At 36.1% G+C, this 26,897-nt stretch overlaps 1 protein-coding gene across 1 annotated transcript in view; it reads left to right on the top strand.

Moving 5' to 3' along the window:
* Positions 1-18,434, top strand: part of bub3 (BUB3 mitotic checkpoint protein) — a 126,204-nt gene extending 107,770 nt beyond the window's left edge. The window contains exon 8 of the mRNA XM_088635156.1: positions 17,684-18,434. Coding sequence (XP_088491282.1) covers positions 17,684-17,717 — 34 coding nt within the window. The 3' untranslated portion in view covers positions 17,718-18,434. The remainder of the gene's footprint in view (positions 1-17,683) is intronic.
* Positions 18,435-26,897: the final 8,463 nt, after the last annotated feature.

The raw sequence follows: 26,897 nt of genomic DNA, 5'->3' as shown, positions 1-26,897 counted from the left end.
TGGAACCCAGGAAGACCTTTTGGTGGATTAGTGCTACTGGCTGTGGACTACCTGTCATCATAGGTTGATATCCTGTGCGAGGATGCGGCTGACCTTTTGAGTAAGGTACTGTACTTTTACTCCAGTAAACCCAGCTGCAGTAACAGGTTCCTAAATGTTTATGTGTTAATCGTATGTTAATTTTGTATAAAAGTTTCATCTTAATAATCTAATAACAGTACATTGTACAGTGCTGGCTGCTCTCCTGAGAACAGTAGCGGATTTGGGTAAAAAAAAGCAGTTCCTCAAAAAGGCGTGTTGATATTTGATCTTCTGCAAGAGATGAGTTTGAAAATGGACCGTTCCAATAAAGGGAAGAAAAATGATGCAACAGAGAAGGGCACATGGGAGGATCTTTTTAAGTGTCAGTTATCTGGATTAATGTTTTCTATTGTGCCATGAATAGCTGAAGTCACAGGTGAACACAATGCAGCTTTCACACAGGGCTTAGTATCCACTCCATTTAGCCTTTGTTTCTGGACAAACATGATGCAGAAGATTCTTACATTCATTTTTTACTTTTGATTGAGGCCTTTGAGTTTAAGATGAAAGCTGAAGAAGCCACAGTATCCCTGATGATTTTAGAACATTAGCTAGAAGTATCATAGTGCTGCTGCCAATCTCACCTCACTAGATGAGAACTTCTCTTTGACAAGTCAAATATTTACACTGACAGTTTAGGGAAAAAGAAAATAATATGTAAAAAACTCACAGGTTGTAGACCTGTACCTCTGCATCACATCTTAAAAGATATACATGAAATTGCAAAGCAGTACCTGCGGGTAGTAGAAATATATAAAAATGGAACAGTGTTTGAAGAAGCAGGCTTTGAAAAGGATTAGTTGTTTTTGTGCACTTCCCTTATTCCTGATCAATAAAGTTTGTTGAATATCCACCCATTTTGTAACCACTTTATCCAATTCATGGTCACAGGTAAACCAAAGTCTATCCTGGCAGTCAAAGGGCACACTGGACGGGACACAACTCCATCGCAGGGCACACACAGACAAACACAGACACACACCAGGGCTTATCTTCCCAGTGTGTCTTTGTACTCTGGGAGGTAACCAGAGCACCTGGCAAAAAACATACAAACAGGAGGAGAACATACAGTACAAACCCCATGCATATAGCACCACAGAACCAGAATTGAACCCTGGGCCCCAGTGCTGCAAGGTAGCACTGCTAATCACTGCACTACCAGTGGTCAGATGCCCACTCTTTCTTACAGATATACTAAACATGGTTTAAGTTTCAACTTACAAAGATTTATGTAATTTCTGAAACAATAATAAGAAATGTTTGCTCCTGTGTATTTACGCTTCAGGTGATTTATTGTACTTTTCAAGTTTAGTAAACAGAACATGTAAATGAAAAAGTTCTGTGTACTTTATAGCAGAATCAAGAATGATGAAACAGGATCAAGAGGGCCAGTTCATAAAGATGGGGCACCACCTAGTGCACAACAAGTATTACAAAATGGTTACTGTACATAATAATAATGATAATGATGATGATGATGTGCAACTACTGCAATTAATCCCAGCCCCATGTCCCCTGCTACAAAATATTTATATTACTTATGGTAAAGCATATCAAACTAACACATTCTTTGTACAGCAAAATCAGAAGATATTGCCAAAACTTGGTGAATTACCTGAATACATGAGAGACACAGGATTAGTAAAATGTATATGTTTAATTGCTTGGTAATTATGTGCATACATTTAACCTTTTAATCATATTATTATTACAAATACATATTTTGGTTTCAAAACAATGGTTTTAAGTGACCATAACTAAAATTAAGTATTGACAGTGTAAAAGTCACTGTTTGGTTGCACTGTTTTGAGACAATAGTTGCATGCAGATCATGATTCACCGAGACTTTTTCTGAAGCCCTTTTGTGTTTTAGAACATCTTGAAACATCTTCGGGTGTTCCGACATTTTTTTCTGTCAGCATGTGTAAATTATATTAATCCATTGAACTTAACTCTGGAGAGTGATTTGACTAGTCTAATAATTTTCTCCTGATCAACTCCTTGGTTTCATGAGCTGTATGTTTTGGTTCTTTGTCATGTTACATGGTGCTGTGCCTCCAAATACAGTATATAGAAATATATTCTTATACATAAGCAGGTAGATATATGTTTCTGTAAATCTCAGTATTAATTCTGCTGTGTCCATGATCAATTGCATCATCAATAAAAATGAGCGAGTCAGTTCTAAAAATGGCCGTGCATGCCTAGGCTTGGAAAAGCACCTCAGATGATTACACAGACTGGTGAGCTGAGTGGATCGCAGACTTCATGTAGTGTTTGCCTCAAACATGGTATGAAACCACATACTGACATTTGCCCTCTGAAATTTACTTAAAGTGAATGTGATTGAATAGTTTTGGTCACTGGGTTGAAAGCATCAAATTCCCCAAAAGTAAAATTAAATGTTGTACTTATCATTCACATTAATCACATGGTCACAAATACAAATTGCTTACCCACTGTGTGAAGCAAAAAATAACAGTTTTGACTTTACTGTCAGATTAGATTTGGAGGGCTCAATAAGTGTAAACAGATTATACCTGTCGACCCTAGAGACAAAAAGCATATTTCAGGGCAGTTCATGACCATATGTTAATGCCATTGTTTTTTTTTCTTTTAATAACCAGATCTACCCAGCAGGTTCTGCTATGCCCATACTGTCAGAGGACAGGCAAACAGTGAGTCCAGTGCAGTTAAGGCACTTGTAAACATAGCTATGTAAATGAGGTACTTTGGTCCCTGTTAACGCTATTAGCAGATGTAAAAATGAAAATGGTTTGAACAATTCACACTTTGTCCAAACAGGGATAGGTTACTCATTCTGATGGCTGTTTAGCAACTTTTGATAATCAGATTTGACCATTAGGTGTATTAATACATTTACCAGCAACTAATTTCCTGGTGCACCTGACTTACACCTTTGTAAAGATTACCAGTGGGTTTGCATACGTAAATTCCATGTGTTCAGTATGCCTAAATAATGCAAAGCAATAAGGCCATATAACACCTCTATAGTAAATAAAAACTGCTTACAATTTATCGCTAACTAAAACAGAGACTCTATTTTTCCCTCACTGAGAAATGTCTTCTGTTTAGGAAAATAGCATTGAAATTTTCTGATAATATCTCTTGTGGTCAAGACGTTTGTGCCTTCATGCAAGACAGATATGTTCCTCTTTTTTGCAAGAAAGGCTGACTTGCATTTCCCAAATCATATTCACTGGTTTAAATAGAGCAGAATGCTGTAGGTTCAAGAGAAAAACTGGAAGGCCATATGCTCAGTCCTGTTTAAGCCTTGTACTCAGATTTTTATATCAATAATTGCCTCACCAGTTTTGAAAGAAATGAATTCAAATTTGTCCATTAAAAATGCACAACTTTTAGATTAAAGTACTACATTTCATGTAGTCAGATAAAGTGAAAACTTTACACAAATGATTTTGTGAGTGTGGAACTGGATACTGTACACATCCATGCTGTCAAAGCTGAGAATGCGGCTTGTTGTAAGAAACAGCTGGATAAGATCTTCATTATTACCCAGCACCCATACAAGCTGCGTGCGCTAAATAACCCCCACATCTTTGTTGCCTTTCTGCTGTTCTTAAATATGCACAATGCAAACATTAATATCATATCAATAAGCAAAAGGTGTTGTGAAGACACCTGGCAAACCCAACGCAGGACTAACCTCTGGATCGAGTATCAGTGCATCTCAGGACACACACACAGGAACAATTTAGAGACCCCGATTAATCTAGCAGAGAAAGCCCACATGAACCTGGAGAGACAAATGAATAACAACACAGGCGGTATCAGTTGGTTCTTAGGTAGTATTGTTTAGTGGCATGTCTGTACTTAAAAAAGATATTCCGATGCACGAACATGTCATTGCAGAGAGAATGAAGCACATGTACTGTATATAAATAAATATGCTTAAAGTAGCTGAGGGATACTATACATATTATAAATAGTTTTTTTTCCTTTATAAAAGCAATATTTTCAATTACGTTCAAGTGTCCTTTGTGTTCAATTTTAAGGTAAATAAGAGAACAAAGTCCCAAGTCCCATGAGACAAGGCAATGAATATACAATTGATAGTGTACTTTATATGTCAGTGTTTAGCCTAAACTCACCTGGCAGAGGAAATGACAGTTCAGGTTATAAAGACAAGAATGGCTAACCACCACTCACATAAGATTGTGAGTAATGTTACAGATGAGAGGAGGCCATTCAGCCCCTCTAGTCGACTGGGTGTGTGATTACAATGTGACCTCCTCTCCAACTCCTTTTTAACAGCTCTTGTAAACTTAGCAAAGACAAGCAACAAACAACATTAAACAACACTAAATCTGCTGATGAATGACAGGGAAAAACTCATCAACGTCAGGTTTTTGAAAGTGTTTGCCAGAGTCAGGAATGACTAACTCACACATGAATACCTCACTTGGGTTTATCACAGGTGGGAAAAAATTAACAGCAGGTTACAGTAAATGCGCATTACGACAAGGTAATACAATAAATGCAATCACCGATTACGAGCTTTTGTCAGATATTAAAAAAGCTAAATAAAAAAAGGAAAAATAAAACAAATTAAAACTGGGATTTGATTGAGCTTTTGTTTCTTATGATTTGGGGTTAAATCCATGTACTAATGTGTGGCACATTTTTTATTGGCAAGTAACTAAAAACACACCTGCTGCTTTGAAAATTGAATTGTAACTCAAGTACTGTCACATTGTGCTGCTTTTGCTGTTGAATGAAGCTAGCTGAACATTAAAGGAAAGGTCACCAGTGGTGCCACCACAGAACCCATCCTCATGTGAGATGCAAGACCGTACAATACCAGGCAAATGCTAAAAGAACATGTGTTTACCAGTTTTCATTAATTGTTTGCCGCATCATCTCAAAACAAATCAGGGGTAAATCTAAAAAAGAAAGGGGTAATTATTCTTTATATACATGATAGTCGATCTTGAAATGCAAATTTATGATTAGCATCATTATGTGTTCATGTAATTTTACAAAAGCCCTCTTCTCATAACACAAAAGATATATTCAACTCCAAACACACCTAGAAGGGGACAGTGTGAAAGGAATTAGGACTCCACAATGAATTTATTAACGTGTAAATGGATTTATTTGGAAATCATAAACCTGCACTGTTTAAAATCCACACTTCTGACAAATGGTCCTTAACTTAATGAGAAGAGGGTGTCTTTTTTCTACAGAAAAATTGAAATGAAGCCCAAAATAAATGATCATTCTTTTTACATGCATTAACCATGTTTTCTGACTACAGTCTGAAAGACTGTAGTTGCTTTAGGTCTATGGATAATGTGTATTTCTGGGTTTTGCTTTATTTGTTAGTTTAATTTTTAGGTGTGACATTATCCAAAGATACTTAAAACATTTATTCATAAACAAGGTACTGTACCTACGACAAGGCACTGAACAGTGCACAGATAACCAAATGATACTGAAATATTCTCAATAGACTTCATTTGAACAGACACAGGTTTCTGTGATTTACAGTACTGTTTGCAGCAGTGAAGTGGTAATTAGGCTGCTAAAGTTTAATTGTTCAATTATTATTGGGTTTGTGAAGGGCCAATGATGCGATTTCACAGTGTTTGAAAACAGTGTCTAAACCCCTTTGCCACATGTTATTTTTAATGGTAAGCAATTAGACAAAGGACCCTTTGACTAAGCTGTTTCTGATTCAGGCATGCCTAATGAAAAGCCTTTATTCCCAGTCTGAAGCATTTGTTAGTAGCAAATTATAGGTCATTTTCAGCCTTGAAAGGCCTGCCCCCCTGGAATTTGTCAAGAAAAATTAAATAACTCATTTTTTTCTGAAACAGACAGAAAAGGAGGACTAATTAATTGTTTTATTGTTGGTTAAGATCCAGTTGTTTTGGATGTATGTGCATGAAGTGACTTTTGGTAGCAATCCTACCAGAGAATCGGCAGTATTGTATCAGAGCAGTGTAAAAGGAGAACTCACTTGTTTTGATTAACATTCAAAAATCACAAAGATAAGATCAGAAATGTGGTGACTTGACATATGGCCCCCAAGACTATATTTTATTCCAAAACATCAACAGTAGCATGAAAACACTGTTGTACTGGTTTGTTTTATACAATGTAAGTGTGCAGTACATGTGAATTACAGTATGTCTGAGAAGACATGTTTGTGGATGTCTGAGCACAGTATAGAGAGCACAGGGCAAACTAGGAGAATGCTGGATCCAGACAGATTTTATTTTTTTGCAATACCTCTTCAGGAATACACTGGAGATCTTCCATTTGATTTCAGATTTCGTTTGAACATAGGAAACCTTCATCCACTGTTACTCTCTGTATGAAGGTTATAATGTGCCATTTTGTATTCTTCATGATCTAGGTCCTTCAGTAGTTAATTAGATAGTTAAGTAAAATGTGCATTAAGAAGTCAGGCTTGGCTTGCTTTCTGAAGTTCTTTGATGCCAGCATTACTCCTATGTTTATAGAGAATGAAGCTCTTTATCAACTTACTATTAACAAGAACAACAAAAAATACCAAATTTAACCTGTTGACAACGTTGGCTACATTAAAATCCATATAATAGAGTTATTACTAACATTAAAGCTCAAGATGTGTAATTTGTCAAACATTTTTTTTTATCGACAAGACCTTTACTATCTAATTGTGTCAGTTTTATATTGCTTTACTTTAACTTGATTAGATGAGTACACCTTAAGTGCAATTCAGACCTTTTACAAAATATCAGGCTCATCAAACTCTAACTGTATCCTAATTATTTTTTCTAATAGATCAACATAAGTTGTTGGAGTATATCATAAAGAGAGAGGAACAGAGAGAGGTGCCGATTATTATTTGTTTAAAATAATATAATGTATATGCAAGTGTTAAATGTAAAAAACAAATCCACAGGAAGTGAGTAACTGTCCCACAAAGTCTATGCTACACTGCATTTTTTACATCTTTTTTTCTCTGCTTATGAAAATGATTTGGTGAAGCTCAGAGTACAGGTTGCCAGAGTAAAGATCAGGAATGCCCTTGTATCCAAGCCTCCACTCAGAAATGCTGCTTTTCTTTAATTAAGAGAGTTCAGCAACTGATGATGTGATGCTTTCTGGAAAACCTGTCTTGTTTGTGAACGACACCGATCTCTCTTAGAAATAAAAAGCTGTGCATTCCACACCCAGCACAGCATCTGGTAATCAGTGGCGCTATCACTATCATGATTCCACCAACAGAGTAGCTGGACTGCCTGTTCATTACACTATGAAAAGGCTGCTACGAAAAGAGCCCAGGGTTCATATAGACTGTAGGGACTCATTAATTCCTTAAATATCAGCATCAATTAAGGAATTCCTGCCATTTTGAAAAATAATTCTATGGGTGACTTTTTAAAAGGTCTTTTTTTCTTATTTTGGTCTACTTTTAGCTTGAATTGCAGCCACATTTGTGTGGCACTAGGGATGTTTAATATGCCCAATTATTTTTTTATTGCTTGTTTTTATTCTACTTTTATGATTTGAATTGAGATTTACTCTTTTGCATAGCACATAGGACAGATGGTGTTTACCACATACAGTATAGGTCCTGTGTTTCCACTGATAAAGACATTAATAAATATTATAATCTCAAGATGATTCAAGTGCAGGTGTAGGTTGCATTTTAAAGAGATGTTTTGAATTATTGAGTTGTTCTGCATTTTTTTAGTTTTTTCTTTTCTAATTGTTCATTTTTAAAACAATTTCAGGTATACTGTATGGATAAAAAAACTGGTTAATAATCATTTCAAATGAAAATGTGCATTGGGGTATGATTTTGCACATTGTTATTTTTCTGAATATAAATTATGGTAGATGATTGAGGATACAGAATCTGTAATGTTTTTGATTGCTTATATTACAAAAGGGGTGTGTAACTAGTGTCAATAATCACATACAAATACCCCCAATGCAGAGGGGAGCAGGGATGATCAACACTCTAGACTCAGCAGGAGAACTACATAGGGGAATGTTGTGCAGAAGGAGGCGAGCCATGCTTTTCGATATGGCTATTGAGAGGATACAGGTATTGGTTAATCCACCACTGCTCAAAGTCTTTTTTATCTTATGAATGGAAAGTTAGATTCTGTTGAATTAGGCTCTAAGAAGCCTGGCCTGTTCTGAACAGTGTAGGGAAAGCAGTGCTAGTATGGATACCACAAGCATAACACCCGTCTTGATATCAGGTCAACCACTACTTGCGGAAAAAAAGAGTAGTGAAGTACACAATTTCTTAAAGCTCTAGATGTGGGTAATCATTGACATCAGAAACAGTGCCTGAATCATAGGTACAGTGTTCTGGTTCATTCTGGACACTCAGCAAGAAAGACAGGACTGTATTTCAAGTTAGGGATTTATTCTTGCTGAAGTGGAACTCGACCACCCTGCCTTTTATTTAATCAGCCATTGTTGCCATCTAGAGGACGCTCACTGTATAGCATCATAGCACCACCCTATGGGAATGGTGGGACTTTTCAAGTGCCTGTACCCTACCCGAGGGAGAGAGAAAGAATATTTTATTCATCTTCATGCACCCATCATTTCATCCTCTTTAAACACTAAATGCCTTACTTTCCAAAACTGCTAAATATCTGTGAACCCAGTTCTGAAATATTACAGAGGCCTACTGTGTGCATATTTAGTAGGCCAAACTGCAAGTACAGTACCATAGACTATGAACTACAGTGTGTATAAGCTTATAAGTTGTAAAGGAATATGTGTTTCCATGCTACCAATGGTTTATGGTCAAAAAGTGATCTTTTTGTGACTTCCAAAATTTCTTTTTACTACACTTTGTCATTTGTAATGAGTTACACTCGTTTTGTAAGAGTTTATTCTTGGTGAATCTGTTCACAGATTAGTACAATACAATATGTCGATTTACAATATAGAATATACAATTGATCCATTTTGGGCACAATTTTATGGTATTCAATGTCTTACTCTTACAAAGAAAATAATTCTAAGATGACCAGCTAAATATAATTATTTAGCGAGTATAATTTGAAAAAAAAATATTTTTGATAATATGCTGTCATTGTGACAATGACTACAACATTTTACTATTGTTATGGATATCTTACATTTTTCAGAATTATTCAAGTGGGTTATGTATCACAAATGAGAAAATTTAAGACTGAGTATGCAGACTTAAAATAAATGTATAGAGTATCTATATTGAGAACTAAGCAAATTCTGACTCTGCTTAGAGTATGACAACAGATAATTTTGCAGAAGTCCATATGCCATAGCAGCCAAAAGAATACAATGGTCTAAAATATCCTTCATGCTTAATTAACAGGTATCTTTCAAAAACATGAATAAAAATAATTTCTTCTTATTCCTAAAAATCTTATGATGTTCTATTAATGTTATTTGAGATGGGTGTGTAAAGAGAAATTATTCGGTAGAAATAAATGTCAGGTCCAGTACAACAGCTTTTAAAGATGTTTAATTTATGAGCACCTGAAATTCAGAACAGTTGAAACTCTCAATATTGTTATTGTTTTTTAAAGGATAAATACTCTAGCCTTGTCATTTGTTTAACGGCATTAGGTATTGTGGCTTCCAAGTGGCACAGCTAAATTGTGTCATAGTCCCAACGACTGCTTAGAGCATAGACACAGTTATTGTTTAATGGAGAGTAGGCAAATCTCAGGCAAATGCATGGATATTTTTTCTTCATTTTCACATTCATCAGAGAGTAAAAAAAAAGGTTTGCATGCGTATCTGATCATATGTTGTATATTACAATTAAATTTGCTCTTCAACCAAACAGTTCAATGGAAAAGCAAAAAAACAAACATTTTATTCACTGTTTGCCTTCTTCTGCCTTATTTGCATTAAAACTGCAGCATATTAGAGAATCAGTTATCACAATCTCCTATTGTAGTGTATTTTCAAAGTCTGTTAACTGGTTTCGAGCAAATTTAATCAATCTGTTTCTGAAAGGTGTCTTGTATTAACATAAATCAGCAGCTTTATCATAGAGATGTACAATAACAATAGAAAATCTTGAGTTCTTTAAAAAAAATTTTTTTAAAGATTTACTCCAAATCTCCAAATACTTAATGTAGACACTGTAGACATACAGTACAGTCTACAATAAATTCTAAAGAAAAATGTACACAACAAGTGCTAAAGGCCTACAATTATACAATAAAAATATCGTGTCTGTATAAATGTTTATGTACGGTATGTTGACATTAGAAATTATGCATTTTTTCACCATGACTCCTGTTTTGATGAAAATCTCATTAATAATCTCCTGTAATTAAAGTGGGTGGATGGGCTTACTTTGTGGGGCGTAAAGAAAAATGTTGAAGAAATGAATTAGCAGATTGTTGGTTCTCTTATTCCAACCCCTGGATTTAATGCACAGTTACATTGGAGAAGACTGAGCTTGTCTGTCCTGAAGCTACTTAATGCTTCCCCAAGAAATAAGTCTGAGAAGGATGAGTGCTAGCCAGTCTGTGGAGCTTTAAACTTAAACGACTGTGCAAAGTTCAAAGTGTTTTGCAGAGGAACAGCAGCTCTGCCTGCACTTTTCTGCATATTGTAATAAACTGTAATTACCTACAACACCAGGATCCAGTTAGTATTATGTTTGTGCTGAAGCTAACAAGGCCTGGAAGGCTGGCAGTGTAAAATTGGAATAACTGATGCCTGTTGTCCTGCTCCATTAAAAAAAATAAACATGGTTCCTGATAACAGACAGTATTTCATTTATTTTTATGATAATGTTTAGAAAATGTTTATTTTCTAAAGTTTGAAAGTTTATATTTGTATTGCTATTAAATAGTTATGGTTCCTCAGTTCTTTAGTAGCAATGAGAGGAGAGGCTATGCTGATCTATCTATCTATCTATCTATCTATCTATCTATCTATCTATCTATCTATCTATCTATCTATCTATCTATCTATCTATCTATCTATCTATCTATCTATCTATCTATCTATCTATCTATCTATCTATCTATAACATTCGATCAAACATACAGTATGCTCAAAAGCATTATGACGATGTGAGCAGACATGCGTATTCCAGCAAAAATTCCTAGAAATTCTACATTTTTAACATTTTCAACGATGTGAGAGATTTCTAATTTTCTCAGGTTTTGGAACATACCTGGATGTTTATTTCTTGCTGTACACAGACATATTGGTAACAGGAACTAAAGAAGGTTAGGCCTGATAAACAAATTAAGAGAAAATAACAAAATGTACAGTATGATTTTCAAGGTAATCAACAGGGCAACTTTGTAATAATTTTAGTGTCCCACTTTCCTATCTCACCACATAGTATCCATCTAAAAAGGGTGTTCACTTAAGTGAAAAAAAAAGCTTATTTTCATTTTATATAGCTATCTTGCATTTTTCTATATTTTGTACTTTCACCTGTTAAAACGTGTTCCAAATACTCAGAAATCAGATTGTCCTGTGAACCATAAAAACATTGAAAATCACCATAGAAATCTAGTTTTTGACTGTGACTGATAAAAATCACTGCTTTGTACTGTAGGTGTGCGCTTAAATAGATTCGGTGTGCCTGAAACAGGCACGGACAGAGGGAGGCGAGGAATAAAATTATCTTCTCAACAGCGGGCAGCATTGTGACATGCAGAAAACAAGGCTTCATTCTAAGAAGGAGCCCAGAGTAAGGAAAAAAAGTACTCAACAGAAAAGGCAATCAGCTTTCCCTACAGCAGACAGAGTGACTGCAAGGAGGCCTTAAATGAACAAATTTGTCTCATTTTAGAAAAGCCAAAGCTCCCATGCTTTTAGCAATGTAACCTGGTGATAAACATTGCTTTCAACAAGGCCATGCAGCCCTTTGATTGTGGTTTGTGTATTGCTAAGCGGCAGCAGAATGTATTGGTGCAGAAACAATAGACTCTGCTGGAATAAAAGGCCTTTGCCGTATCCCTGTTAGTTGTCTATTATCCCCAGTCTCCTGGGTACTGCAAAATAGGGGGCATGTGTTATACAGACATTTATCATGTAATTACAGCTTTAGGATCAGTTTCTGATGGTCTGTGATGATTACTAATAATTACTGTGCATTTCACGCCTCTAAAAGCCCCAGATGGGGTTCCACGAGTGAAACACAAAGGGACATTTTCCCTCAGCCTTTAAAGGTGCTCATTAGCTAAATTAATTGAACCATATGTGTCCAGTGTCTAATTAGCAACTTGCCAAAGGAAAAGAAGTGTGACGTCTCCGGAGCACTATATGCCACTCATGCAACCAAGCATTGTGAGGTTAAACGCTTTGCTGTAAGGATATGTTTTCTCCACAGAAGTGCATTGGCAGTCACAGAGATTGATATGATGGATGTAGGGACAATTGAGCCATTGGTAAAGGAGAGGTTGATCTGATATGCTTATATGTATGCCTAATTCCTCTTTGATAAGAAAATGCTCCCTATTCCAGAACTCTAATTACTTGTCACCAAAGAGTCTTTTTTTTTGTGGAACGCTATGGATTCAAAATAAAATTTACTTGGAATATTGCTTTGCTGTCCAGTCATTCATCTTTATATCTAGAAAGATTTCTCCAGCGATGAGAGATAATTTGCTCTTTGTATGAAAGTCAATAAACTGAACAAGATATTTGAATATATAGAGACCTCACCTGGAATGCAGTAAACCCTACTGTTGCTGGATCACCTGAAACAACAGTAGTGTAGTGCCATATTATAGGATCATTGGGCATGCATAACATGTAGGACCTTCACTGCCCCTCAGGCCCCGTGGCCTACCCATGAGCAAAATGCCTTGCCTGAGCTATGAAAGACATGATTGATGCTTTACAGCAGAGGTGGAGTGACCAGTCCCAGTCTTGGAGAGCTAATTTTTCTGCAGGTTTCCTATGTCTTTTTACAACAGCAGTGTCTGAAGACCTGAGAAAAGTTGTTAAACTGGTCCAATTAATCCCGCAGTTCAGTGATTTATGTCTTAAAGAGATTAAATAGAATGAAAACAAACATAGAAGACTGCGTCAAAGGCACAAGAAGAAGAATAAACACGTACTGTAGGAGTAATGTTATTTAAGTAGAACATGATTTTCACTTTGGTTTAAGGTAACTGCAACAAGACAAACTTAATGAAAGAGCAACTGAGTTCTCCATGCCTAATCTATGTTCTCTTTTAGGAAGCCATTACGACACTTGATGGAGCTCTGTATTGGAAAGTGTAATAAAGAACAGAGAAGCTTTGAAAGCCTCTGGATAAATACCTCTTATCTAATTTTATTCTACATGTTCCCATTCTTACCGCCAGGACAGCATTAGTGAAAGAATAAAGTAAATGATTATTGATTAATATAGACAAATGATGTGATGTTGAAACACACATGCTTTATTTCAAGTGGTATTTTTCGCAGTACAAGATACAGTCAAAGTACCTGAAACAGCACACATACTGATTAGAAAGAATATTGCTTATTTGTTTTGCAAAATTAAATATTACAATGTGCTTTTCTAAGGCATATGCAAATCATATTATTTGAATTAACCATATTTAGCCTGTATATTTTTGTTTATTCTTCGTAATCATTTATCTTTTAATCTGCTCCAATAATTCTCTGAACAGGACACTTTTGCTAGGAAAAAAATGAAAGTCTTTTAAGGTAAAACACAGGAATGCCAAGTAAAATCGAAATCAGTACTATGTACAATGAGCTTTTATTTGATACCATGACATTGGTGTTTTAGGTAAATGCATTTTTGTCAGTAACAATATGGACATATAAGCTGTACATAAACATATAGAAAATAATAAGGAATACACCAATCATTCTGTGAATTGTTTTTTCAGGTACACTATTGAGGGAGTCTCTAGCCTTGGTCCTGGAGAGCTCCAATACAAATATTCTTATACAGTAGGTCACCATAAATTACCTGTTACTTGTTTAAGTAACTGATCAACTGAGCAAACAATGTTTCAGTGAAAGGAACACTGGTCCTTGAGGGCTGAATGATATTCTAAATTTTGCTTCCAGTTTTCTCAGATTTACTGAACACAACACCTGTTTAACTGATCACAGTTAAATTGAACTGGGCCTTTAGAAAGGCTACTTACAAAACGTCATGGACTGGGGCTCCAAGGATCAAAGTCTGAGACCCCTGCACTGTTGCTGGTGAGCTGGACAGATGATAGATGTGTTTTTTTATTTGAAATATTTATTTTGTTCATCATCAGGTTTATTTCTGCTTTGGGTTTAAAGGCCATTGGCAGACATTCAGATCCATTACATTGCAGAACTGTGCTATAGCCATCTCCTCAATTACCTAATTGAGAATATTCCCTACTTTTTCCCAAAAGCAGTTCCTCCCAGGCATCATTTGGATACTTCCTCAAGTGCAGCTTTTTATCACAGATTCCATCAGTATGCAAATCCGTATAGATGAATCTTTCCTATTGTATTTGGAATAATTTGTGTTGAACCTGCTAGTCATAGGGAACAAATATACAACAAGCTGTTTACCTGTCAGTCCACCTTTATTACCAGCTTTACTTTTTTTAAATGGAAAAGAAAACATTATTTCCATCTTTAGTAAAAGTGTTCTATGAAATTTAAAGTCAATCAGAACTTAAAAATGAAGCAAAGCATACACAAATCACAAATCTTCTAATCTCTCTTGATACATAAAAGGCTTGTTGCTTCTGTACAAAAAAATCAAAGTGATTTCACTGGGTAAAACCAACCAGGATGTTTCCACATCACAGGATCCTGTCAATAACTTTAGAACTTTGTAACTTAACATTTTGAACTTAACTTGTCTGTCTCTTGATAACTGAGCTTGACAACTTCAAAGCAGTCTTCTTGTATTAGCTTCAACTTAAACCCTGAACCAGGGCTCTAAAGTCTACACTTTCAAAGTCATAATAAAATGTTTCAGGCGACATCATTCACAGACTCTGGAGGTCTGTGAAACATAGGAATACTAAAAGGTTAAATTGTTGAAAAAAGAGCGGAGATGTTCTTATCATTGCTCCAAAAAACTACAAATGTTTGTCTTAGAATATACTGGGCTCTTGTTAGTAAAGAAGTAGTACTGTATGTTTGGCAGAATTGAAATGAAGACAGGCAACAGAAACTAGGAAAAGACAAACCTGAACCAGAACCTATCTATTGATTCTGTTATTTACCTGTACGATGTCTTACTTCTTTTATGCTTTTGATCAAGTTAATGTTGACTTTTTAAACAGCAGTACAAGGTGCAGGAACATTGAATAGCGTTGTGTGGGAGGGGAGATCACAAATATACAAGAGAGTAGACTTTAAACCTAATGGTTACAGTACGTCTGTTCATGGGTGTCCAGTCTTAGATGTGGTAATGCGTAACTGTATATCTACATCCCTTCATTTTTTTATCTTTAAATCTTTAAAGCTATCATTAAACAACCTAAACTACTTTCCAAGAGCAAAATAATCAAAAGAATTTTTGTGTTACTACACAGCTCAGACATGATCTGTTTTTCTGTGTGTTGTGTTTGTTTGGTAAAGCATATAACCTGTAGCAGGATACTAGTATGTCTGAAACTTTTAAAAGTTAATAATACTTAACCAACTTGCTGAAATATTTTCTTAAGACCATGCACATTTATCTTGTGAATATCTGACTTAAATGCCTTTCACAATGCCCACTGAATGCCCATCTTTCAAGCTACTGTATGAAGTGCAAAAGAGATAGAATGGGAATAACAGTATTCTCTCATATTTCAATTAAGAAACCATGGTAGCTTGAAATCTGATAAAACATTCATAGATAAACAAAAAAAAACCCCAACAAAAATGACTCACTTTATTTAGATCCAGTAAACCTAAAACTAGAAAAGTCACACGTCTGTTGTAGCAAAATGGCCATAAAAAATGTTTTTTTTAATCTCAGTGTGCAAGAGTTTGTATATTGGGCTCCAGCTTGAAATATAGTTGCTTGTCATTGTATTTTGTGCTTTATCAGGTCCAGCATAAATCAGAAAGGTCAGGCTGCCAGAGATTTAATCGGGGCCGGTCTGGGAGGGAGCAGTTCGCGGGGCAGAGCTCAGCCGCCCTGACCCCACCGTGAACTGGGGGAGACGAATCACCAGCAGGTGCAGCTTGACAGAACTCAATGTTGCATTCAAGTTTACTCTTTGTGCAATTCTGAGAACGGGAGGATTGTGTGTTTGAATCGAATACCCCAGGGTTTTCCCTCTGCATTCTCACAATTACCTGAGCCAGAAATGGGGAATTCTTCTTTGAGCACGGCAGCCCCCGGTCAAGGGCAGTTCACATTAAAGGCTGTGACTGGCACAGGTTACTACAGGACAAAAGCCAACAAAATCAAAAAAATAGAACCGTCCTGTTTAATAGAAACAAATTGCTCTCCACTTCCCAGTGACACAGATAGCAGACCATTTGTACCTGCTGCCCTTTGTTGGGAACAACAGAAAGGAAATGTACTCATCCTGGGAAAGATAAAGTTCGGGCTTTTTGTTACACTTGGTTATCTTAGCCCCCCGAACAAGCACAGCGGTTAAGTAGTTCAGGTGCCTTGTATATTCTGTTTGATTAAAGGTCTGTAATTCTGGCCCGGGTGGAAACAGCTCAGCTGCAGTGAGCGCTGATGAATGAAGGGCTTGTTGGAGCTCAGTCAGCGAGACTCAGCGGGGCTGCCTGTTTACAATGGGCCTGAATGAGAGCCTGTTGGGTTTGCATGTCCCTCTCTGTTGAAGAAGGACAAGGGCTGTGCATTTTCAGGGGGCTGTGTTTCATAAGGTTGCTCACAAAGGCGTTTTGAACAGAGGAAACACAGCTCCTCTGGAACACATATACAACTGGACACAGTATATAGAATCACAGGCGGTATCAGCTTTACCTCTCAATGTACACCTTTCATCTTGACATGAAAAAGGTCATGGATGAAGGGAGCAGAAGGCTGATGCAATTTGACATCTGACACAGCAAATTCAATAATTTTAATTTGGCTGGTGACTTATTTTATTAGTGAGAAGTTTTCAAGTTCCAATCATGATATTTACTGACCATTAAAACATGTTTCATACAGTCCTAACTTTTAGCTGTTAACATTTCGTGAAAGTAATTTCAGTCACTGGTGAACAAAAGCCTGAAGTTTTCTAAAAGACAGTAAACTGTTGATCACTTTTGTAAAGCCCAAAATCAATGGATGCACGATCGGGGCAATAGCAAGCCAAACGTGACATTACTCTGCTATTTAGGAGAAAGATAGTTTGTTTTCTTATTTAAGCTCTTGAGAGGGTTTCTTTTAACAGTCAGTTTACCCAGTGAATATTTAATAGAACACTTGTCAATTGTTTATGGAACGGTTTGCTGTTTGTATACCTTAGAGCTTGACATAGTTTCACAACAAGTTCCACAGAGCCGTTGAGGAAGACTGTCGGTCCATAATCTGGCTTTTGTATGGTGGGCAAATGAATACAGTTGTGCTTAGGAATCTAATTCTATCCAGGTGCGTTTATTTGAAGGATGAAACTATTAATCTGTCAGTGCTGCTTTAGTCTAATTTCTCTTTCAGGTTTCAGCAACCAGAGGACTCCAGTTTGGACTAAGACCAGAAAAGCTCTTGTCTTCCTCCTCCCAGCTTGTCCTTCTATTCACCTCAAGACTGGTCAAGCAGAAATGTGGGTCACAGTCTAAGCAAGGTTTACTGCCAAGGGTTTGTTCATGAGGTGAGAGGTCAAGTGTAATGTTAAAGGTCAACTCTGAAGCTTGGGGAGATCAGTTTACAGCACCTAGATTATTGTTCTTAGATGGGAAAGGAAAAGAGCAATGGAATGCACCATCAGGATCTCTTTCCCTCAATAGTATGAGAATACCAGGAACAATGACCATTCAACTAGAAATTTAATTTAATTCTTTTTTTTTTAGTAATACAGTAATATCTGTGAACAATACCAGAGATTGCAGGATAATCCGTTTATTAGGAAAAAATATATATGTGTGCATGAATGTGCTGTCAATGGTTTACCTTGTAGAATTGAGGGAATCCACTATTTTATAGATACTATATATAAATAAGTATAACTACAGATGGTTAAAAATGACACTTATTTTGATATAAGAACCAACAAGCAAAATGATTGAAAAGTTCCCTTTAAATTGTATCTGAATTGTATAGTTGTGTAGGATCTCATAAAAACGGTTAAATAAACTGTCTGTATTATCTATCAGACTTGTATATTATTTTATTGCTTGGCTCACAAGTGCTGGCAAACAATGCCTAATTTGTCATCGAAGCTGTGTAATAAAAGCTTTTGAAAAATCTGTCACTATATGCTTTGCAATGACCAATCATTATTTTGACAGGCGATCTAAATATGACTGAAAACACTGGCATTGACCTGTAATAGAAATGACCACTTGTCCAGAGCTGAGGGAGCCCTGTAGTGCAGCCTATTCTCCTCTGTATGACATGTAGTAAGTGTTCAGTAATCCACGTCTTAATCTCCCGTCTGCTCAGCACAGCTTATAGTAACTGATACTCCTGTGACTCTCCCAGCCTCCTATTGTGTTACTTCTGCAATCTCTGTCCCCTTCCTGTTTTTGTACTGGGATGTCAGATAAAACCACTCCTTGCATTTTCAGAACTGCTAAACAAAAATGAGTGTGATAAACAAACATTTCTGAAATGTCCTCACTTTTTCTAGGTACGTGGTTTTCTGTTTGAGTGGCCTTTTCACTTCTGTGAAGAGCCAAGAAAAAAGGAAGAGCTGGGTTTGGCAAAAGCAGTTCTAATCAAAATCAAATGTACAGAAGTATTTACCACCTGTTTCCAGACAGTTTCCTGAGCTGTGATTACTTTCAGAAAAAGCTACAGATACAATCCCAGTTTATTACTAGTATTAATTTTAAGTATACCATCTGTCCTGTCTTTTCAAACATTTCTTTATAAACGTGTTTCATTCATAATAATAATAATGAAAATATATGCACCATTACATACAATGCAATTAATTTAATGCAATAGATGTAATAAGTCTGGGTTTGGATGTAACACTTTCCCATTTTTACTTGGACTTAGATAAAGTAATTGATGTTAGTAAAACTGTTTTCCCTAAAACATTCACATTATTCTTATCTATAGTATCTTTATAAAAAATTTTAAAAACCTGATTGTAAAAAATAATATAAAGACACCACAGTGCTGGCATTAAAATGAAAAGTATGACAGGCACTTTAATAAGTCTATCTAAAGCTATTAACTGTATGTCACTTGTAAACTGCATCACTTGACTTTAGCACTATTAGCAATGGATGTACATAATTACATGCCCTGCATGGCACTGAGAGTTACAAAAAAATAATTGATCTGTGTTTGAATAAAGTAGTTTTGAACATCATTTGGCATATTTATATATTGTATATGGTATCAAAGAAATTGACAGGGATAAATAACCTGACAATACTTGTCCATATTTTTGCTTAATATAAGTAGCTTCAGGGGCAGAGACCATACTGTAATGGCTTATTAAGGGGATTGCCATTAATGGTACTAAAACAAAGTTTTGTTCCTATTCTTCAACATGTAGAATACATAGATCCAAAAACCAATCAGAAATGATACATTTTCACAGGTCAATATTACAATTAGGAATCAAGAGACCCACAACCCCACATCTGCTCTATATCAGCACACTATGGTAAGTATAGTCACAAGTTACCATCACAAGAAGTGGTACTGGGTTTCATTATTCCCTGAGAATCACTGATAGGCTTGCTGATGTTAGCCAGGTTTACGAGAAAGAAGAAAGCAGACCTAGTGACCTCCAACAGTAGTCCAGTGTTAACTAGTTATATGGAGAACAGGTGAAAGGTACAGTAACAGATAAAATCTGCCTATTTATGAACAATTTTCAGGGCCAAAGGTCTCCTTGACTTTTTTAACATTAAAGGTTCTACTGTGGTTGTAGTGTGGTTTATCCTATTACCTTTTTATCTAACTTATGGATATCGGCCACAAAAAAAACTGTGGTGTATGGAGTTTACGGCACACTATTTGGTATACTCCCTGTTTACACGGTATACCTTGGAGGCCTCCGTTGTTTTGGTAAGATCATACAGTTTCCACCATGTTTCAACCCAGAATTCAACAGAAGAATTAGATGTCAAATTACTTCTCTAATGGTGACCTTGAGATATGAGTATCTCTCTAATTTACACATCCAGTAACAACATATATACTTTTTAAGGTACTGGTTACAGATAACTTGCATATTATAACGTAGTGCATTAGTGTAGTACTGTATGTAATGAATCTGAGTCCACTCCTATCGTAGTGCAAGCACTGTAGCTTCCCTGTGTCAGCATGACCAAGGGAATTTCCAAATAATCAGTTCCTAACTAAGAATATGGGCCAACAATTTATTTAAACAAATAAAAACAGGTTATTTTCCCATTTGTCAGGTCTGTGGTGTATAATTGTCCTCACTTCACCTGGAAAATTACCTTAAGCTGTTTGATTACTGTTCAAGAAGCCTTCCTTCTGCAAGAAAATTGTATATTCTGGATCCTCTGAATTAAATGGTCAGGCTTACCTCCACAGTAGAAAAATGAACATTTTCAACAACAGACTACTTTATTTGTTCGTCAGCTTGTTAACTGACTCTTTTATTGAAAGAACAAGAAGCCAATGGCAAAGAAACCACTGTAGAATCTGTATAAAAATAAAATAAAGTGATATGTTAATCTCACAAAGCAGTTCTTGATTTTTAACCTTGCAGAGCTGAAGGTTACTTTGTTTCTTAATCAGCAAGAATACACCTGCCGTGGGCAGCGAAGTGTAGCAAAACACTGCCATCTTAAGGCCACAATTTAACATACAGTGCCAGCAATGATGATTTTATACAGTACATCAAACATTGAAGATAACATTTAAAATAAATAATAAACCTTTATTTTATCATTCAGGAGGTACTGCTTTGCATCCTATAATAAAGTAGAATGAAATGAGCTAAGGTAAGTTATAATTCTGGAATGTTCAAAAGCGTTACTTTTTTCTAAGGATTTATCATCCTCCTGTTTGGTGCTTTCATGTTCTGTGAAAATATCACATTTTCCAAGATAGTACCAAACCTGACTTTTTATGAGGTCTACAGCAGAATGGAAATCTGCCTGCTCCACTGTATGAATAATTATTTAGAATTCAACAATGATTTCACAAGTTAATTGGAACAAGGTACGTCTCTTTTTTTGAAGAGAAGTGTCAATCTGTGGGGAGCTTCTCCATGCTGTGCCTCTAAAAAAGATTATACCAGATTGCAATATACAGGTTTCTAGGTAACTGCATAAACACTTCTTTTGACAGAATGCGTGTAGCTAACGAACGAAAGACGCCCATCATTTTCCTGTGCCTGTAAGAAAAGGTGAAGGAGACCCTCAGCACATCAGACACATTTCAAAAAGGCCAGTGCATTGTTCCTCTATTGTCTCTCTGCTGAAACACTCCAGCTGGGCAATGGTGTTATGAAGGCAATTAAATTAGATGCCTGTCTGTAAAGCAACAAATAGACATATCCCAAACAAAGGATCTTTTTACCTATACTGTGAAGCTCAGCTTTGCCTTCATTTCATTTTAAGTTGCACTGCATGTGCTTTGCATGTGGACTGCAGCACAGCACACTCACGAGTTCTGTAGAAGCACTTGGACTATAAAATCATGACAGCTGTTGAAAAAGGAAAATAAATGAATGCAAGTCTTTGCATAATATTGCTTGAAAAATATTATATGTGACAGTGTATTTTGATCTATTAATACAGAGCAATCTATTAGAGTTATCTGAACAGACTAATCTGATCTTTCCTGATTTTGAGCTTTAAGCATAAGAAGCGGGTTTGAAGAATGTGGAACAGCACAGTCAAGATAGAAAAGGTATATTTCTGAAAGAATAAATGTCAAGTGACAGAAAATCCACAAAAGGCCTTCTGCAGTATTCTATGAAAGTCTGAATGCTATTGCTGAAATTTCATTGGCTGATTCTGCAGTAAAATATAAGAAGGTTGTTATGGAATCTGCTAAGACAAACGTCTCAATCACAACCATAATGTTTATGACAAAAACACATAAAATGACAACTAATTAATTTAACAATCACTGGAATAGATACTGTTATGTACTGCCCCCAAGATCCACAATTCTGCACGTTTTCTACAAAATATTGAACTATCATAAATTAGAAAGCACAAAAGTTATTTTTTATGGCAATCAATCAAGCTATCAGGTCAGATCAGCTCAGTAAATGAAAGTTGACGTAAAACAGGACTAGACAGGAGCTGGCCAACACTGAAGGAATATAAGTAAAAAAAATACATAAATGCTGAGATTACAGACTCATGAAGATGCTATAACAGTGATCTCTTTATTCATTTTTGTTATTAGTGTTGCTTGGAACAAATTTCTTCTCTGTACGACAGTCTGACTGACAGTGTATTGAAGCCATCATAATGATTGTATATGTGTAAATGTCCAGTATAGAAGTGTATAATACTAATATGATTTGTTAGGAAAATATTCATTTTATTGAACCAAAGTTTTGTATATTTAATATTGTATTTCATTTGATTTGTGGTTACATTTTTATTTAAAGATAAAAATATAAATTAAGATTTTCTCCCAAAAGTCACCAGATAATCCTGGTGAGGATTTGGAGGACAGCTTCTTGTTAGTCGTTGGATTCACAGATTCCAAGCCCCTAAAATAATTGAATGGGGCTTCTTCCTCTGGACTTCCAGAAAGCTATTTCAGGAATACCTAAGGACAGTCACTTTAGGAGGTACACTACAAAACCTAATTTATACCTTATTTTTCTGAAAATGTAACAATTTTGGTACTGTACTGTATATGGCTGTTATAGATTGGCAAAGAATGTTCATTCATTCAGTGATTTAAGGAATGAATGCAAAGCAAAAGTGTTAAGCATTTAATCTACAATCTAACAGTTACTAGCAGACTGCTCTTGAGTGTAACAAAGTCTTCTCTAAAAAATTAAAATGAAAACTTAGAATAAAAGTGAAATGATTTTCTTTTCAAAGTAAGTATCGGTATGTTCGAGGGAGCCCATACTAAATGGTTTACAACAACCCTTTTCCCTGCCCTCTGCTTTGTACTACATGGTATGGTGGTACCATCTGACACTGGCCTTGAACATAAATCAGCACTGAAAAGATTCCACTAGTTTTCAATCAAAGAAAAATTAAAATTGAAATAGTGTGATAAACATTTTTTTTGGTAGGTCAGGTAGAAAGGCCAAACTTGTCTTATAATACAGTACATTGTAAAAAACATTATTATCGCTTAAGCAGATTACTATTACATGTAGAAATCCATAGGTTTTAAAACTTTTGATGGTGTGATATATTTAACATTATTATTCCAGAAAGGGAACAAGCCATGCTATATACATCAAGCATAACATTACGATCAAGGAACATGACCTGACAAGCCCTAAGTTCCTTAATAACATCCTTAATAACATTTTATATCCTGCTATCAGCATTGTGAGAAGCCAACATATCCATCAAAGAAATGAAGGTGGATATTGAAAACATATCCTATTCAGAAAGTACTGACGAAGGGCTTAAGATAGAACTTCATAAAGTATTTTGAACAAGTGCCACCACAAAGCCCCTCAGAGCCTCTCTCTTTCATGTCTGTCCGAATTGATGCTAAGTTTCCAAGACAAGGCTGCGATTGTGGTTGTCACCAAACAATGACATATTTCTTTTCTTCCTTTAAATTCTCTGTATCATTCTGCATAGGGGAGCAATTTGTCTGTCATGGGCCGAAAGCACAAGCCCACTCATGGTCTCATTAAACTGACAGCGCAGTTATTAGCAGTAAGCGGAGCCAGCGGCCGATGAATTTAGCCACTGTTCGATGACGAGCGGCGACGGCGAGATTTTTTCAGTAATTAATTTGATAAATATATTAATTATGAATTGAGTTGACAGTACAATCAGATTGTCAGCCTTCCAGACAGCCTTTTGTGATAAGTAGCTTTGTGATGAAGTGCTCAGGTTTCGGGAGCTGTCATCCCCTGGTCTCAGCCCCTTATCACCGCCTCAGCCATTCACTGTGTAATTTCCTGTGTGTTGTAATTAAATGGTGGCTTTCTGATTGCAAGTGACTCCCTTTAACAGGACCCTCTCAGGTTTCAGCCTGTGGACAGGTCTAACCGTGCACAGACTCCAGCTCCCTCTCACCCCCTATAGGATGGAATGGAAAACGCCTCCGTTTTTTTTCTTCACTTTTCAGTTCTTGAGTCAGTCGGTGATCAGTTGTTAAAGAGCGAAACTTGAAAAAGCTGACACTGCCTTGGATAATACTTTTTTAAACCATATGTGCCTAAGTCCTGTTGCTATTTGCATAACATAAAGGATTTCTCTTCAAGAAAGCTCTTGTAAGGAACAAAAGCTGAATGAAGGTGCACCATATCTGAGGAATTTAAATTTCTAAAAAAAATAAAGAAACCAAATTTAAAACGTTAGTTGTAATTTTGCATGATCTGGAGTAGCAGCTTAAAAAAGAGTTCGGTTTTAGTCAGAAGGATTTCTTCAACAGTCTTCAAGTCTTCTACAGTGGAAGACTGAAGAAGTGAACTTAATTCAAAGTACATCTGTAAATGCCTGGAACATAGTTGAACTTTTATGGTTAAGTAGTGAAGTGACTGAGGAATCAGGGTACAAAACTACTGGACTCTGTCATCCAAGAATAATGTTTGTTATTCACCTGCAGAGGGGTGACATGATGGCACAGTGGCTATCATTGCTGCCTCATAGCAGTGAGGCCCTGGGTTCAGTTCCTGGGGTCTATCTACATGGAGCTTGAATGTTGTCCCTGTGTTTTTGTGGGTTTCCTCCAGGTGCTATGGTTTCCTTCCACTGGTATACAGTAGCATACCGGTACAGTAGATTAATTTGTTTCTAGCAAAAACTGGCACTGGTGTGAGTGTTTGTATCTGTGTGTGCCCTGCCCTGGGCTGGCGTGCTGTTCAGGGTGTATCCTGTCTTGCTGCTGTATTGAAGTGGCTAGAATATGGATGGATGGAAGGTTCTGTTGCCAGATGTACATTTCTTTTGCTCGTTTTTTCAATATTAAAAAAGCATTTAAAAAATATCATTTTCTTTTCTTTTAAGCGATGTATCCCAGCAGTGTATCCCAACAAAGTGAATGTTAGACACTTCTTCACTAAGAATTGGATTTTACATCTTACATTCACTGATATAATCATATAAAACAGAAAATCTGGCCATTACAAGCAATTTTAATCTGGAGATTTACTGTACCCAATTAAAGTTAATTGCCAAGAGAAGTATTCACATTGTATCCTGTCGGTCATTTGGAGCCTGTCCCTTCATGGGCATCTGTCCGCCCGCTGTCCTAGCATGGAGGGGATGGGTGCTCACCTAATTTCTGTTCACATCGACGCCCATGCAGGATCCAAGAGGAAACTGTGGAGCTTTTGTGCATCTGTCAGATCACCTTGTGCATTGCAGAGGGAGGAATGAAAAATATTTAGGAGTCTTTGATGTTCATATCACACTTGACTCCTCTGAAGACCGGAATACATTTGACATTAAACCCCTTTTATTTTCCTGTTTATTACAATATGGACCTTATGTTGCCATACACAGTATATATATATAAATAAATAAATAATAATAATAATAATAATAATAATAATAATAATAATAATAATAATAATGCCGGAAGCAGCAAATTTATATTACCTTTAAGGATAATTAATGGAAGTTGAAAACAAAAAATAGTTTTGGTTAAATCTATACTTAAATAAGTTTTTTGAGTTTGTAGGTGATTACCAAAAGGAAATTGAGTATGAATTCAGTTCTAAGAATAATGTTGTAAGATGAAGAATGCTTCATTCTGAAGGGTATTCTACAATGTGATCAGTTTACTGTTTCTAGAAATGAGCAACAGGGCAATATAAAATATTCAATTTTAATAGAATCCAAATTCTAAATCAGTGAAATGTTTTAAGGAAATGTAGTTTCATATTTTGTATGTTAATAAGGAGCCCTTAGGTGTAACCCTGTCCGGACCAAGAGTTTTTTACAACTCTTTATTTTTCCAGTTTGAAACTGGCACACAGCCAGCATAGTATTTTCACCTGTGATTTAAAGACTGTCAAAACCTGAGGGAAAGGATTAAACCGTAACATTGTTTGAGAAATATGTGCTTAATATGTCAAATATGTCATTGACTTAACATTTGATAGATATCATGACTCTCACCATGCATAAATACTCTTCCAAGACGGAATTGTAATTATAATGAAAACCAAAAAGTTCAGAATAACAACTCTGATTGAAAAACTTGCTTTTAAATGTCAGAGCCATGTGAGTAATAAATCCCCATGAGAATAGAAGACTCTTAGAATAAAAGAACAACAATGGCATTATGTGTCCTGAGAGTAAGTGGGAAAAGAGGCACATCAGTTTCTATATATTACGTGAAAAATAGGATGTGCTACCAAATCACATTTTAAAGAACAGCAACAAAAATAACAATGTCTACATACAGTACTCCCACACAGACTGTAATGCATTCAGTCTATTGAATTAATTTTACCTGGAGCTAAAGTGGTATTTTATTCTTAGCGGTGACCTTTAAACAGTAATCTCCTAAAGCAGCTTAAAATATTTTTGTAATTTAAGGCAAAGATGTTGGGAAGGAGGTTCTTTTCTTGCAGCTGTGTTTGACAGTGATGGCGTAA

Source organism: Lepisosteus platostomus, chromosome 6, assembly GCF_059453375.1.
Source record: "Lepisosteus platostomus isolate fLepPlt1 chromosome 6, fLepPlt1.hap1, whole genome shotgun sequence".
Lineage (NCBI taxonomy): Eukaryota > Metazoa > Chordata > Actinopteri > Semionotiformes > Lepisosteidae > Lepisosteus > Lepisosteus platostomus.
This window is presented reverse-complemented; position numbering and strand designations above follow the sequence as displayed.